This window comes from Taurulus bubalis, assembly GCF_910589615.1.
Source record: "Taurulus bubalis genome assembly, chromosome: 9".
Classification (NCBI taxonomy): domain Eukaryota; kingdom Metazoa; phylum Chordata; class Actinopteri; order Perciformes; family Cottidae; genus Taurulus; species Taurulus bubalis.
In genome coordinates, this window is record NC_136597.1 from 7,899,830 (window position 1) to 7,916,423 (window position 16,594).

The 16,594-nt window shown below is 41.4% G+C and overlaps 1 protein-coding gene across 1 annotated transcript in view; it reads left to right on the forward strand.

Moving 5' to 3' along the window:
• Positions 1-16,367, forward strand: part of LOC306741757 (solute carrier family 66 member 2) — a gene marked incomplete at its 5' end in the record, with an annotated part of 41,998 nt that extends 25,631 nt beyond the window's left edge. The window contains 2 exons of the mRNA XM_079224074.1: positions 289-505; positions 16,033-16,367. Of these exons, the coding sequence (XP_079080200.1) occupies positions 289-505; positions 16,033-16,207 (392 nt within the window). The 3' untranslated portion in view covers positions 16,208-16,367. The remainder of the gene's footprint in view (positions 1-288; positions 506-16,032) is intronic.
• Positions 16,368-16,594: the final 227 nt, after the last annotated feature.

The following is a 16,594-nucleotide window of genomic DNA, read 5'->3' on the forward strand; positions in this document are numbered from 1 at the left end:
TCTTCTGTTCCCATCCGCGTATACTGGAAGAACCTTCTCACCCTTCTGCACTAAAAACTCTCTCTCTCTCACACACACACACACGCACACACACACACACACACTTGCTTCTTGATTTGATTAACTCTCCAGGCTCTTCTGTCTGCTTTATTTCCTTTAAATCCTTCCACACCTTTTTCCCAATCTTCACAGTATATTTTTTCCCAGACTGTAAGCAATACTGATAACAAGTTCTGAGGATAAGTTCAAATGTCTCTCTGTATCCACTGTGTTCTCTCCGCTCTCCAGACTTGGACTTTCGCTACTTCTGGAAGTGGAGCGCGTTCGAGGACTACCTGCTCTTCTGCTTCGGCTTCACCGTGCTGTGTGCCGTCGTCACGCTGCTGCTGCTGGACTCCGTCCTGTACGTGGAGACGCTGGGATCGCTGGCCGTGATGTTCGAGGCCATGCTGGGCCTCCCGCAGCTGCTGCAAAACTTCCACAACTCCTCCACCAAAGGCATGAGGTAAGGCTTCGAGGTCGAGCAGAGTTGTGTCATAACTCACTGCACTCACATTGGCGTACGGTGGCACAGTGCCACAAAACTTCATTAGCACTCACTAACTTCTCTTGGAAAGTATTCTCATTAACCTTAATGTCCAGGGAGTTCAAGTAATTTATATTCTTATGAACAAAGTATGCTAATAAGGCCATTTATAATCATAGGGGCTGCAAGTCAAGGTTTGGATAAACGCAGTTCTAAACAGCTATCTAACAACTATTTATCCATTTCATTGACACGGGTAAATGCATTAAGAGTACCACCCTTATTCAACATACAAAAGAAAGCTTTCAGCTGTTGCAATAGTCTTTACCAAACTGGTGGACAGTCCTATAAATCAAAAAAAGAAGCTTTTTTTCTGATGAATATGCTTTTCTTTTTAGAGACATTCCTTCTGACCGCAGAAGTTAAGACTGTACTTGCATTAAACTCAAGGTCACCTTGAATGGAAAGAGGAAGTAGAGGGATAAAAAAAGGCTTAGCTTGCATTTTGAATGTTTTTCTTTTTAATATAATGTCACAAAGTCCTCTACCTGAGAGGCTAATTAACGTACACATTGACCTGTCAGATCAATTACTCCCCTAATGGCACAGAACCTCAAACTAATTATGATCATTACATCCTCATTAAGTCTTGTCTGTCATCAGTCAAACCATATGTACTGTGTGTGTGTGTGGGGGCGGGGGGGTTGTTTTCCATATCTTGAATCAAAGTTCTTTCATACACAAATGCAATACGTGAAAATAAGTGTTTTTAATGGCTGCAACCTATAATTTATTTAATTGATGATTATAATGTAAAAATAATTTGCTAGGTTTATCAGGTAATCATTTGCTTTAATAAATATCAGCAAATCATAAGAACAATGCCAATTTCAATCTCCTGTCTCTCAAAATGATGTAGTGAACTTTATTGTTCCAAACCTTGAAGTGTTTATCATTGTTGCTTGAACAAGACTAAACGCTTACAGCTGCGCTAGCTTCTCTGTGCGGCTGTACTTAGGCACAGCAGTGCTTTCAGTTAAATGCTAGTTAAATGCTAGTTTAATGACGATGCTTACATGCTAATGTTTATTTTATTTAAGTTCACAGATTCGCTGATCAGACAAGCACTCAACACAAAGTACAGCTGCAGCGGATGGAATCGTAATTAGCTTTCGTCATAAACCAAATTATGGGACACATTATTGCAATTCATCCCGTCGTGAAATGAATGTGTGTACACATTTCTTTGCAAAGCTTTCAGTTGTTACAATATTTCAGTCTTTACCAAACTGGTGGACAGTCCTATAAATCAAACAGAGAAGCTTTTTTTCTGATGTATGTGCTTTTCTTTTTTAGAGACATTCCTTTTCACCTTTTCTGACAAGTGACATGTGACATCTACTGTCATTCTCCACATACTGCAGTCTTTACTGTATTTAAAAAACATGTTTCTTTAGTTTTATCATCAACTGAAAATTGTGTTGTTTTAGATGGAGCAGTTAATGTCTACATTTGGAGGGGGATCCTCCTCAGTAGCTTCTATTCTGAAACACACACTGAGGAAAAATTCTGTCAAGCCTGTATATATTTTTGCCTTATATCACACTTGTATCCATAGAAACCCTGCCAAAAAAAAGACAAAAAATGACTATACTTTAGTAGTCTTCACACACAGTCGTGTACTTAAGGATGCAGCCGTATAGGTGATTTACTGGATGACTGGCAAGATGTTCTTCCTCTGTTATATGCCCCATTTCACATAAAGGGTCCTCGGGGTGTACATCTGGGCTTGCACTTGTGAGCATCCATCCAACTCAATACCACGTCAGATTAAATATGCAATAACACTACATTAGGCCTCTAAGATGACTGATGAAAAAGTCAGGAACATCAATTCGCAAAACTCAGATCGATGGCAAAGTCCCTGCATACTCAATATTGTGATGATATAGTATTCCAAAACAACACAGTTATTGGAATACACTTTACATTTATTAAATAACTCTTTCTGGAAAATACTGTATTTTCAGCATTAGTATTTTCTAACCTCCCTATCGATCTCCTCGGACTAATTGGACGAATGACCCTGCAGGAAGGGAACCAGCCCATTCAGCACTTCCGCCTCTTTGCATGGTTTTAATCTTTTGACCGTCGTCCCCTGTACTTCAGGATTCTTCCATTTGTTCAGTTCAGCTTGAACAAACGGCTTCCAGATATGATGATGCAGCACGTAGTCTGCACTTCCTCTCATGCTATCCCATGTGAAACAGTTATATGTTGTTGTTCAGTCAGAGTTCCCTGAGTCCTAAAGGGAGGGTATGGATCCATTTAATCAAGGACCGCTCACCTTTCCCAGCTCATCTAATGATCGCCTTCACTCAGATGCATGTGGTGGATGAGAGACACACACAGGCAAGTTCAATCGTGCTCAGTGTAATTATGCTGCATTGTCACTATTGACAATTTGTGCATGTGTGTGCACACACATTCACACTCCAAGGAAACAGAGGAAGGGAGAGAGTGGTGATGGAAAGATATCAGAAAAGAGACGAAGAGAGAGAGAAAAAACAGTATGTGATAGAAAAGGAAATATATATCGGGTCTCAATCCTTTCCAGAGGAACTCTGGTGTTTCGTTTATGGTGTGAACACAAACCTGACAATGAGACATTAAATGTGTCCTTTATTCTGAAGGTAATAGGTAAAGCACAGTTACATTTACTCGATCCATTCGCTCATCGTGGGAACTCTTAAGGAAACCGTTTCCTAAGCAATCTATATGATTATGCTAGATAATTTAGTAACCGTGGTCAACACATATGCAGATCAGTAAAAAAAATGTCATCAAGTGAAGAGAAACCAGTTAGTTAGTTAGTTAGTTAGTTAGTTAGTTAGTTAGTTCGTTGAGCATGAGTTCTGCATGTATTTAGGCAGTTCTTCAAAAATTATTTCCCAGCCTATCCAGCTACGGCTTATCCGGAAATGTCTTTTTTAGAGTGGGGGAGTTATTTATCTTTTCATAATAAGTTTCTCCTCCTCCATTGTGATAGCTATGGCCCAATGAGAAGAGGTCAAAGTTGTTTCCATGTATGTTCAGCCTTAAGCTAAAGATACATGCGTTGCTCAATGGGACAGGAATGTCCAAGAGGTCTCGTTGTCTCAGCATCGACGCAGAACTCGCTCAGAAGCTGTCAAAGGATGACCTAAATGGTGATTTTGCAACCAGAAAATGCAGACCTGTGCCTCCCTCCTAGGGTTCTTCCGTAGTGTAGTATACTTGTGTGACTTTCTGTTTTGTGTAACTAATTGTATAGTTCTGTTTTTCTTATTCGTATCTATTCATTTTAACCACAGCCGCAACATTGATAATGAAAATATATTCACGGTTTAAAGAAGATTACACTTCCAAATATGTTGTCTGTGTGTTCAATTAAGCTTGGCCCAGGCTTTACATAGAAAATAATGGCACATGGCTGTTGCCGATGGGTTTATGGGCTTTAAGCAGCTCTGCTTCAGTTTTGTTGTTGACGTTTAATGAAATTCATTGCCATCATGGAAAAGAATACATTATTATATTGGACGGATTCTATATGTGTGTTTCCATATGTGTCTTACTTCATTGGTTTACTCCACAAATAGGAATAATGCATGAATACATTCATACAGTACAACTAAAAGACTAGACACAGCAAAAACACCACAAATGGCTTCTCTCCAAGTATCTACCATGTGCTGTAGAAACACAAGAACATGTGAGTTCTCAAAACACTATCTCCTGTCTTGTCATGCCCCAGGAAAGTAGAGGACGTAATTGAACAGTGAGCGCGACTGCACGGACCAATGCAATGGCTTTGATCGTGTTAACTATGCCCGAGCAAACACTGTTATATGTGCTCTGCTTACGCAATATACGATGTAAGCACGAAATGCATGTACGCTCTCATGCCATGCATACACACGCCCTGTGACTGTGCAAAGGAAACATGCACCATTGTTGGTGATGGAAGAGGTTGATAGAGATAATCCAGTGATCTTGTCAAATTGCATTTAAATGATAGAATCTCTCGGCTGTGTTTCCATTACACTTCCTGTTATCAGCTCCCGTAAAGACTAGGCTTTTTCTTTTTTACACACAGTACCATAAATATTCAGGATATTCAATAAGATACTGCATATAAACACACATTTTACATACGAAATAGAGCTGTAAATTCATATTATGGAGATTATTTTATGATTCAGACAAATATTTGCTTGTTTCAAAACATAGAAGCAACAAATCCTTACACTGCAAGAGTTGAACCCATCAAATGTCTGACAGTTTTGCTCTGATCATAATTTAAAAGATTCCACCACTATTTGACAAGTGACAGTTATTTGTTGTTGATCATCTCATCTAATGGTTTTATTGTTTATAGCAAACCAGAACGAAGCACATGGTGGTGGTTTTTAGATTATCAGATATTCTGACACATGCAAACACGTTATCACATACTGTTGTCTCGGGCTGTAATCATCTTCATTTTCTAAATCAACTCTGATTTGCCAGTTTTGGCAAGTACTTCAATTACTTTTCTTATTTTTCATGAAAATAAATTTACTCAAGATTACATATATATTGTATATTTTGTAGAATGATCCAAATGATCCTTAGTTGTACTTTGTTTTTGGTGCTATTAGAAATTGTTTGGATTCTACGATGGTAAAATAACATCAATACAACAGATGATAAACAGCATGTTAGCATTGTTACTGTGATGTTAGCAGCAGGTCAGAGTACAGACTCACAGAGCCGCTAGCATGGCTAGAAACTCTTATTCATCAATAAAGTCTTGTTCATAGATTTATCGATTCATAGAATTATGTGACGTATTCTATCATTTATCCTTGCCTAGCTACATCACATCCCAATCAATTCAGACTGAACTCCTATATTGATCTACATAGTACAGTTTTAGTGCCTTTTGATTATCTGTAATGTGAAAGCATCACATTTCCACATCTATAAATGATGTCCTGGTCATTGTTCCAGAAAAAAATCATCTCTCTGTCATGGCAGCCAAAATGGCAATAGAGGAAGTGGTGTTAGCGTCTGGTTCTAAGGTTAGCGGTTCAATACATTTGCTGTATAGCAAAATCAGTGCTGGGTGAACACTGTTTATTTGATAGTACATAGACGTAGTGATTCTATTCTTTCATCACATCTTCTTCCACATATTGAAGCCACATATAGACCACTGTGCACATGTACCACATATGCAGTGTCCTGACCCACACCTCCCAGACACGCTCCCTTCTGGGACACACAACTCTGGTTCACGGGTCACAAAGTGCTTGGAGGTCCTTCCAGTTTCTGCATGACGTCCCTCATGGCCAAGCCGTAAAGGTAGGGTCCATTTGTCCGAAATAGCCTCGAGGTAAGATAAATATGAAACCACCATTAGGCTGCCATTGAAGGCACATGGTAATAGGACCACCATTAACGCTTGAAGAGTGTTACTCAGAACTGAGAGCAAGAAATAAGCTGCGAGCTGAGATGGTGTGAAAGTGACGGAGTGACATTGAGGTGGAATGGGAGCTGCATGTATATATTCTATTCCCTCCGTGGACTGAAGGTTGGTAGTTTGACATCTCATTCATGACAATAAAATGCAGTAAATTGAATTGAGAGAGACAGTGCAGAGGAACTGTCTGGAGAAAGGAAACTAACAAGATACATATCCATTGAGAAAGAAAGCAGTTCTGCATTTGTCAGCAAAGCTTACTCTTCAGTCATCGGGACAGACGGGTTGCCACCGTCGGTTCCCCGCCACTGTCACTGAGTGACATTGTGAAAGTTGGCAGCTTCGGTGCAGAATTGGGAGAGGAGAACTGGAAAGGAGGAGGAAATAGATCAAGGTTTAATGAGAGGGAAGAAAGAAGCAGACGGTCTCTCCAAGCAGCCGAGCACAGAGTGCTGAGCAATCGCTCACGCACAGAAACACATTGTTGTTGTTTGCATAAACAGGCCAAACAGGTGACGGCATAACTCGAGGGCTAAGCGTTGTCAGGTGAAAACTCTGCGGTATCTCTGTGAGGTCAGTGTTTAATGAACTACTGGAAACAGCTTGATGCTTTGAATGAAGCACCATGTCATTTGAAAGTATGTGCGGAAATAATAGTGGAAATAAGCTGCAGGGCTAAATGTGCAAAGGAGCTCATTCATTCACTCACAATTATACACATGCTCACCGGAACGCTCCCCGGGGAAGTCTGATCTGATGATTGAGGTCCTTTGCTTCAATTGTGATAATGTGGAAGGGATGGTTGCTCTGCACAGCATATGCTGTATGTGATACTTATACTGTGGCAGGTTGGGTGAGACTTGGCAGCAGAAAAACAAAAGAGGGACATAAAACACAGTCGTGCCAACTTTGCACTGATATATTTTTTTAACGATACACTATTTTCTCATTAACTACGTGCGCTTATTTGAATGAATCTGGAATTCTAATGAATCATGCATTTTCACTATTTGTATTTTAATACATATCAAGATGCAGAGAATACCGTCTCATATTCTTTAATAATGGAGACATAAAGGTTTCATGTACGACCCAAGGTACCGTAGTCTGGTACCGTAACATTCTGACTTCCTCTGAGAAACTTGTGACACAAACATTTTAGGCTTCCTCAGCATGTAAATACAGCTGTACTATTTAGACAGGAAATGCCAACATCATGACTACCCCATACACTTTGTTTCATGATTACACATCCTAATGTGAGCTGGGAGGGGTTACTGGGTTACTCATCTTCACTGTTTGATTTCTCCAGTTAATTGCGTTTTATCAATTACATACATATTGCATAATTATGTAGTGGGAACGTTTTGTCATTGTAATGATCTGAGTCATCTGTCTGGTTGGTGACGGTGATCGCCCACTGTTGTTGGCACGGCAGTATTTGTTTAGCTTAGCACACTGAAGAAGGCAGGAATTTAAAATGGATCATAAGTGAGGGAATTTCCTATAGCTTATTAAAATACATTTTAGAAGATTGTGTAGCCCAGCTGAATGTGCTTTAATGTCTTTCTGTAACCAGAAAACAAAGCTACGACCAATCGAAAAAGCCATCATTGCCTTATAGCCTTCTCATATATTCTGGCTTGTTTACATTCCCTGAAAGAAAGTTCCTAAAATATCCCTCAGCAAACTCTGTCTCATACTCCTTCTCCTCCCCTCCGCTTCGTTTGGTGAAGTTGAATCCATCTCTTACTGGCAGGTTGGAACTTTTCATTGTTTGCCTGTGTGCGAATCGATTAACATGCATAATTCATAGTTAGTGGTTTAAGAGCAGCTCAGCTTCTCTCCCGTTTGGCTCTTTGATTTCCGTCTTTCTCTCTCGGCCCTCTCCTTCCCCCTCGGGGAGAGCTACAACCCCGATAAATCACCTCACACACCCTAATGTGTGGGCCCACACATGTGTATAGAAAGATATGCAGGCGTTGACGCACACACACACACACACATCATGTGGATGCACATGCGGATGGTTGCACTGAGAAAGAGATGGAAAAGAGGATTGAAGCTCTTTGAAACTGTAAACGTCATCCCATGCAGCTCCAGTGGGTCTCTATCCATGGAATTGTGTATCAGTATTATCAACAGATACAAGGACTGTCTAACAGTCTCACATAAACCTTCCCACTTAAAGTGTTATGCCTGCGCTGGGTCTACTTTGTGTTCTTTCTGAACAGGTGTGGATAATGTGTCCAATGACATAGTTTTGGTCACGATACGTTTTCAACCACGGAAAAATTCACCACGAAATGCAGACAAATCTATCATTGCAAAACACAGTCATGACAGAGTCAGTGTTGGTGTTCAGGCAACAGCCTTTAAGTGGACCCAGTGTGTCTCAGCCTTTAACGACAGTCCACTTAATGCCTGCAAGAAACTTTCCTTCATCCCAACATGCATCCATCCATTCAGTGGTCGCTTGGGCAGCGAACAAGGTGGAAGGCAGCAGAGGAGCCTGGGACAAGAAGATAAGGAGACAACAGTTGACAGGAGGAGAGGCAGAGAAGAGAAGTCGGGCTGTGGATGAAGATTTAAGAGCAGGTTGAAGACAGCTGGGGGGAGGAGAAGAAGAAAGAGTGGTGGAAGGTGTGGAACGTTTACAAAAAGAGAGAAAGATTGGTACAGATAAAACAGCTCGGGGCTATAGGGGTGAGGACAGTGGGCAATTTGCAGGGAGGTCAAAAGATGCAAAGTGGACATAATCGAATACCGGTTCTGATGAAGTCGACCCGGAGCAATAAATCCACAAGCTGCAGTAGCAGTCAGCCTGTTAGCCCTCTAATCCCTATTGTTTCAAGTGTTATATTGCTACCCTAATAGATTACATTATGGAACCTGCTGTTTGTCTTGTGCACTATTTTACACATCCTTGTGAATCCGTTTGAGGTATTTGGTTGCTTCAGAAACCTTTGAATATAAAGTGTAGATCTTTGGTTGTGACCAATAATTGCCTGCTAGCTATTTTTGCAGAACAGATGTCTTAAAATTGTGTATTTTCTTGTTTGCTTGTTTTTAAATTGCAATGAAGTTAAAAAAAAAAAAAAAGAAAGAAAAGGAAGTTGAATGTTTGCTATGCATATCTTACCTAATAGATTATTGAGAGCTTTATTCTACAGCACATGACTTACTGCACATCCAATAATTGGTGCCAATACAGAATCTTATGTCTTTTTTATGTCGGGAGGCAAAAAGTAAGGGTTCAAAGGATAGCATGGTGGATTGATGCACAGCCTGCATGTGGTTTGTGCCAATATGTGCATAATTGGACAATTCCAAACATGGGCATCAGGTGGATGGACAGATTGGGTATATATATAGAGTTATTTTAGCCCCGGCTTAAGATGCTTTTTTGAAAAGTGACATTTAAAGATCAGGCAACTTTGCTCATATTTCGGCCGTGAAATCACTAAAATGCACAAACCACGCTCATGTCCTTTTAATTCTCCCCCCCTCCCTTTGCTCTGTCCCTCTTTCCAAATGTCACTGAGCCCTGCTTCCTGTACTAGTGTTCCACTTGCCCACTCCAGCCGCTTAGAGCAGCTAATAGCTGGCCTGACAGCACTCGTTCAATACACAGCACAATTGCTGGCTGGCCCACATACAGGACAGTCGTCACACCATGTAATCAGACCCCTCGCTTCCTCCATCGCTCTCCCCTGTCCTGTCACTCTCCAACGATCAGTGGGGCTTCGTTTCTAACCCCTCTCTAGATTTATTGTCCTCCTGCCCGGATACATTGCCATCCATCTCTCATCATTTTCCTTTATCTCTCCATCCTCCCTCATCCATCTCCGGGCTCCCTTCCTTTTCTTTCCATCCTTGAAGTGCGCAGCTCACCATTTCACCCTCTCCTCTCTCATCTCTTGCCACTTGCTCAGATGAAGGCGTCAGGTCAGTAGTAATCGATGAGAGACTTGTCCAGGCTGAGCTGAAATGTGTGTGTGTGTGTGTGTGTGTGTGTGTGTTTGTGTGTGTGTGTGACACTGAGCGAGTCAGTCAGTAAGTCAATATTTCTCAATCAATACCATGATAACTCCTTCTCCCTGTGGACACTCAAAGCCTCACTCTCGACCAAGTTCAAGTGTTTGTTCTGTGTGTCTTTCATCACCTGTCAACTGAGGCACAAGTCCCACAGTTAATGGTATCTCGGCCATGATGGAGCGACATGAGGCTAGCATGACAAACAGATGTGTGTGAGTTCCTGCCGGAGACGAGTGACCCCAAACCGGCATGTTGATTCTATTCTGCCGCACTGCTGCTTTAGTACAGATGACCCGCCCTGCTTAATTACATTGCTAATGATTCATCCTCGTTAATGGTGTTTGCCGTCTCTTGAGCAAAGAAATTAGCCGACGGGGGAACGGAGAATTCGGGAGTGTGAGGGAGGGCGGGAAGGAGGGGAGGGAAGGTTAGACAGGCGCTGAAAGAGACGGAGGCTGAGAGGAGGAGAAATGGACGTTGGGGGGCTGCAGTGAGACAATGTTAGAAAACGGTGATGTGAGAATTTTAAGGTGCCTTTCCATTTGGGAGAAAACAAATAAAAATTGCCTCCACTGAATTAAATCTCTTCAAAAATGATTCACTGATTTGCAGCTTTAAACAGCTGCATGTGCACGCTATTGTACTCTTCTACTACCCAGACATATATTTTTACAGAGGACTCAACTTCTTTCTTTGATTCAGAAAGTCAAGTAAAAAATGTACCAACCAGTCTCTGTGCTGTCCCCTTTTTTAAGAACTAAAGATTTCACACTAAAAGCGCGGGTTCGACTTAACACGGAGAGAAGCCATTATGTCCAATGGGGAGCGTGCCTGTGCTCTCTTGTGCAGCTGTGTGAACCATAAAGCTCAGAGTTCAGCAAAATTAAATGTTACAGTGTTATTCTTAATTCCATTGTTTTAAATGTAATGTTTGTTACAAGTTGTTTTGGGGAGAATTTGTTCCAACAAGCTAGCTTACTGTGCTGTGAAATGCCACTTAATTATTTGACTTTATCATGGTGTGCAGCTGAAGCTGATAAAAGTAACTGACTTTATTCCCTTTTAAAAAGTAGAGCAGAGCGGAGTAAAAGGCAATGACAGAGGCAATACGAGTAAAGATGACAGTTGAGCGGGACAACGGAGAAAACAAGAAAGTGGCGCAGTGAAAGGAAAATATGAGGAGAGAGATAAAAGAAGAAATCCAAATTTCAGCGAAGGGTGCTCTCTGAAGAACAAATAACTTCAGGGGAACGGAAAGAAAGTTTTTCCCCTGAGGGATGCCAGTCGCTGAAGTGAGAAATAAGTAAAAGCAAAACAATTTTAAATTCTTTAGTATACTTGTTTTTGGAGCAAGTCAATGAAACCTTGGAGTGTTTACACTGAAAGTTTACATTGTTAGGAGAGCAGAACACATCGTGAGACTCAGATGTGCTCGAAACAAGCGCTCCTTGGTCATCCTCCGGGAGAGGTGGAAATAGCCCGATTCTTGCTCAAGCCTGAGGTGGTTAAATTGGAGGTGGGAGGACGGAAGAGGGAAGCAGTGGTGTGTTGACAGAAGCAGATGTTCTTTGTCTTGTTGGCTGGACGAGGGAAGGTAATTAAACAAAGAGTAACGCAGCAGCAGAAAAGAAGAGTCTCAAAGACGGTCAAACGGACTCAGTCATGTCTTTTCTACAGCAGTTTGCTAACTTAAGCCTCCATAAGCTAAGTGTAGCGGGAGAATCAACTTTAACATTAACGTTTCATTTGAAAAGGGAACATATATATATATATATATATATATATATATATATATATATATATATATATATATATATATATATATATACACACACACACACACACATGAGAGACGAATGCTGAAATCAAAGACAGATCAGAAAAATCTTCTCTTCTGTTATACAGTTATACTGTTCTTACTTTTTCTGTCAGGAAATATATACTATAATGACACAATGCCATCCATTGTGCACCATTTTTCAAAAGCAGATGAAATTGTTTTTTTCTCATACTGTATCGGTGCAAACGGAGTCCAAGCTTCAAGCCTCTGGGCGGACATTTCTCATTGCCGACTCCTGACTCTTTGAAAGAGTTTCTTCTTGAAAGAAGTTCAATTCACAAAGTGCAGCTAGTTAGCCTAGCTTGCTAGCAACAGATCACTCCCACTCGTAATGTCTTTGTCCTGCATACAAAGTGGGGGATCCAGCTAGCATTAACTGTATTTCAAAATGCAATCACTTAATTCCTTATGCACCACAGTAGAGGAAAAAAAATCACAAAGCTCACACAACAAAAACACACTGCTAAAATGACAATACAGTAACTGTACAATATATGCAATAGTGCAACCAGATGGCTCATGCCATCAAAGTGACAAGTAAGTGCATGTGCTTGTAAATATGAAGAATTCCAGATGCTGATTCCTTAGGATAAGTATTATTGTGGAAACGATGTCTTAACACTGCGTCGTCTTTCATCCGATGGTAACGGACTGAATGGGGTGTGAGGAGTTCTTTGACATGTTTAAACCTCTCCTCTGGATGCAGATGTGGTACAGCTGAAAAATGGTGTGGAGTACACAGTCAATCTTGTGTTTCTTCTTGTGGGCTGCACAGATTACCATATGCAGTAATTGAGAAGGGGAGCACGCTTTCTATTGCCGCTATGTAGAACTTTAACAGATCAACCTTTTGACACATCATTATTTTAAGCTGGTGAGCCTTCATCTGGATGATGATGGTGATGTTGTCTTCCCATTTCAGAGAAGAGATTGTTGTCCAGATGAACTTGGAATGATCCACCCTCTCTACCGCCTGGTTGGTGGTGACCTGCGGGACTCGCTCTCTCTGGTTTTACTGCAAGTTCTTTAGTTTTGTTGACCTTCAGTTGACAGTACTTGTCCCACCAGAGTTGTATAATCAGCGAACTTAGATAACTTCCTTCATTGGTGTATAATAAGGAGAGAAATGGTGAGAGGACACACCGCCGGTAAAGGAGTGTTCTGCCTTTAAAAGTCCAAGACCGGAGACGTAGAGACTGGTGCAAGTCTAGCTGTTAAAGTTTGTGGTAAATCTCTGTGGGAATGATTTATTAAAAGCGCCATAGTCCAGTTGTGGTGACAGCAAATGACTTGTCAAAACTCACAGCAGTGAGTAATCTCCTCACTCTGTATGTTACCGTAATACTGTACCGATCGAGTCACAGAATAATGTATGGTGTGCTCAAATTACAGCTGGGACTACGATCAATTTACCACAATCACATTACCATTACATTGTCAGTCTGAACCAAAATAAAAATAAAAAAAACTTAAATTTCTTCTTTTTGGTAATTACAATGTTCGACAAAATAACTAAACCGATAAAAAAAAAAGGATAATTACAGATTTCCTAACAACATTTTGGTATTATTATTATTTCAGCCCCTGTAGCTCTCAGCACAGCCCACAGCACAGTTTGCAGCCCGAGTCAGTCTGGGTTGTTAATCATTTCGATACCACATGCAGTGTCTAGATTTAATACATTCACAGATTTGTTGAATAATGATGTCCTCGGTTCCATGCCAGGGAGTGATTGTTTGCCACAAATGTTTGGGTTCCTCGCCGGGCCCTGGAGGCAGCCCGGGGAGAGTTAGGGGTTTGACATGACTCTGCAAGGAGAGCTCAAGGATACGACTGGACAAGCTGTCCCCAAAGTCATTAGGCTGCCTCTGCCCCCGCACGCACTCATCCACCATATCTATCTCACAGAGGTCTCCTCCCCATTCACAGAGGTCCCTCTCTTTCTCTCTGGTGGTTTGTTGTCTTCGTGCTGCCTCTCTCGCTGCATGCTAGATAAATGATGTCCTCTGCAGGCTCTCTGTCTCTGTCTCCTTTCTCCCTCGCCCCTCTCTGACCCTTACATTATGTCCCATTGATGACTGATGGTCCTGCTCCGTCCCCGGGTCCAGTCAGACCTAATAAAGAGGAGTCAACTCATTATTTTATTCATCCCAATGGGACTTTGCTGTCCATGGAGCAAGAATAGAGGAGGGAGCAGAGAGTAGGTAGAGAAGGAGTGAGGGCACAGACTGTGAAGGGTAATGCCTGATTTCTAATTCTGTGGAAAAGCTAGATGGTTTGCCGAACTCGCAGAGAGCCGAGGAGACGCACCAGTCTGAAAAGATGAGACTACGTGAGATGAGACACCGCGGAAGTTTTCAAAAACAACACAGTGATTAATTAAAGGCACAGAAGCTTCTCTTCATCGTCCAATTCTTCCATCAGTTTCTTTTTCCAGCCATGGAATTGCATTGGGTCAAATTCATGTGGAACTATTTATTGAAAGGTACCGATCACATAAATCAAAGGCCACCTGACAAAGGATTTGGAAACCGCGGCGGGTCCAAATCAAAAGAAATGACACGCTACATGAGAGGAGATGGTCACAGCACCACAGCCACAGGAGTATGAATCCGGCTTAAGAGTTAAAGAAACGCCACGGTAAATTACTCCAGGCAGCAACACTAAAAGTTGGGGGGATAATGGCACAGGGAAAATAAAATGATGAAGGATGAAAACAAGACAGAAAGTGATGAGTGGAGGAGTACAAGAAGCAGTGAGGAAGTTTCAGAGGACTCCCTGAGGGTGTTGTGTTGTCATCAGGCTGCTGGCATGGCCGATGATTAGTGTCTTCTTCAAGGTCTTCAAGGAGCAACTACTTATTTTCGGCTGATAGCTGCAGTTATTTTACTTTCACTGCACTACTTTTACTTTGGGCTTTGATGAATGTCCATGGCAGGAAGAATGCTTTGTAAAAAATAAATAAATAAAGGAATAGTTTTCCACTTTGGGAAACTAGCTTTTTGCCGAGAGTTGAATGAGAAGATAATGAGTGTGTAGTTGTAGCCAGCAGACTGTTAGGTTAGCTTAGCATAAATGCTGGAAATGTTTGCCTGGCTCTGTAAAGTTGTAATACAATCTCCCCACCAGTATCTCTAAAGCTCACTAACAAAGTATATCTTCTTTGTTTATTCCTCAATAAAAAACCAAAGTGTATAAACAACACTTCATGTGCTCTACTATTTCTAGCTGGCACCAGTAACTTCATAGAGTCTCAGCTGGTGGTCTGGCAGTTAAGCCCCATAGTGCTTAAACACTGAAGTGTCATTTCTGCGGTTTTGGTGGGATTTTGTGCAGTTTGCTCCCTTTGCACAGAGCCAGGTCAGCTGTTTCCAGTCTTTGTGCTAAGCATTGTAGTGTTTTTTAAGCTTAGTTTGTCACATGTGACTTGCACATCTATATAAAATGAGTTGTTTGTGTGTAAATTACAATGCATGAAATATGATAATTAATAAGGGATATTATTATGAGGGATTTGTAATTGTATGCATATGAAGGTCACTTTTATTACTGTAGAATGATTGATGTGTGAATGAATGTAGACAAATACTGCATGCTGCATGATATATTGACTAGTGTTTTAGGAGATGTAGTTCTCTTGATGGCCTGAGGGGGCGCAGCCGAATATTGACTTTTTGAGACTATGGACACTACCCTTTTAAGAAGACAGAAGAAGAAGAAGAAGAGGACGTAGTATTTCCGCCCCTGAAACGGCAGAGCCAGTAATATGTTTAGAAGAGTAATAAAAACATTAAACTAACAGGAAGGACTTTGTCCCACGAATGAGTAGAAAACTAACTGTTGCGCGAGAGCTGGGTCTCTTTCCCTCTGCCCAGCGGACTGTTCGGACCTGTGTCCGGAAGTGCGCCGTGGATTTAAAGGGCCCGTGCGGTAGCATAAGATGTCTATCATTTTTTATTAAATATACTTATACTATAACTTTTTGGATTCCGGACCTCATTTCCCACCACCTCCCAGGATCTGAACATATTTCTCACAGCATCTAAGCAAATGTCATTTTTTGAGAAAACGCCTTCACTCTCCCTGTTCTCACACCTTCACCTCTCTGTGTCCCTGTTGCTCCAGTGTGAAGATGGTGCTGCTGTGGACGGCCGGGGACGTCTTCAAGACCACCTACTTCGTGATGAACGAAAGCCCGGCTCAGTTTTGGGTTTGCGGGGCAGTTCAGATCATAATTGACGTGGCCATCCTGCTGCAGGTCCTTTTATACAGCCAAGACACCCGGGTCAAACTAGGTTGAACATGGCTGTTGCTTTGGGCAACGTAAAGGTTTTTTAAATAAAATCAGCTGCAACGTTGATTGAATTATCATGGGAGAAGGCTTCAAGAACACGTTGATATACACAGACACATACATACATATACAGGATCATCAAGTGCAATTAAGCGAACCGCTTTAACCTCGATCAAACTATTCAGTCAAGCACTTACAACCACACTTTTGCCTTTAACTTCGTATCAAGACAAGGCTTTTGGGAGGCTTTTTTGCATTTTATACTATTTGTGTATTTGTTTTCTGTTACATGACTTGGATCCTGAAGTGTAGTGCACATGGAAGCTGAAAGAGAGAAACATTACTCACATTGGCAGCTCACTAACAGCAGATCTGTGCTGTTCCACTGGCAGC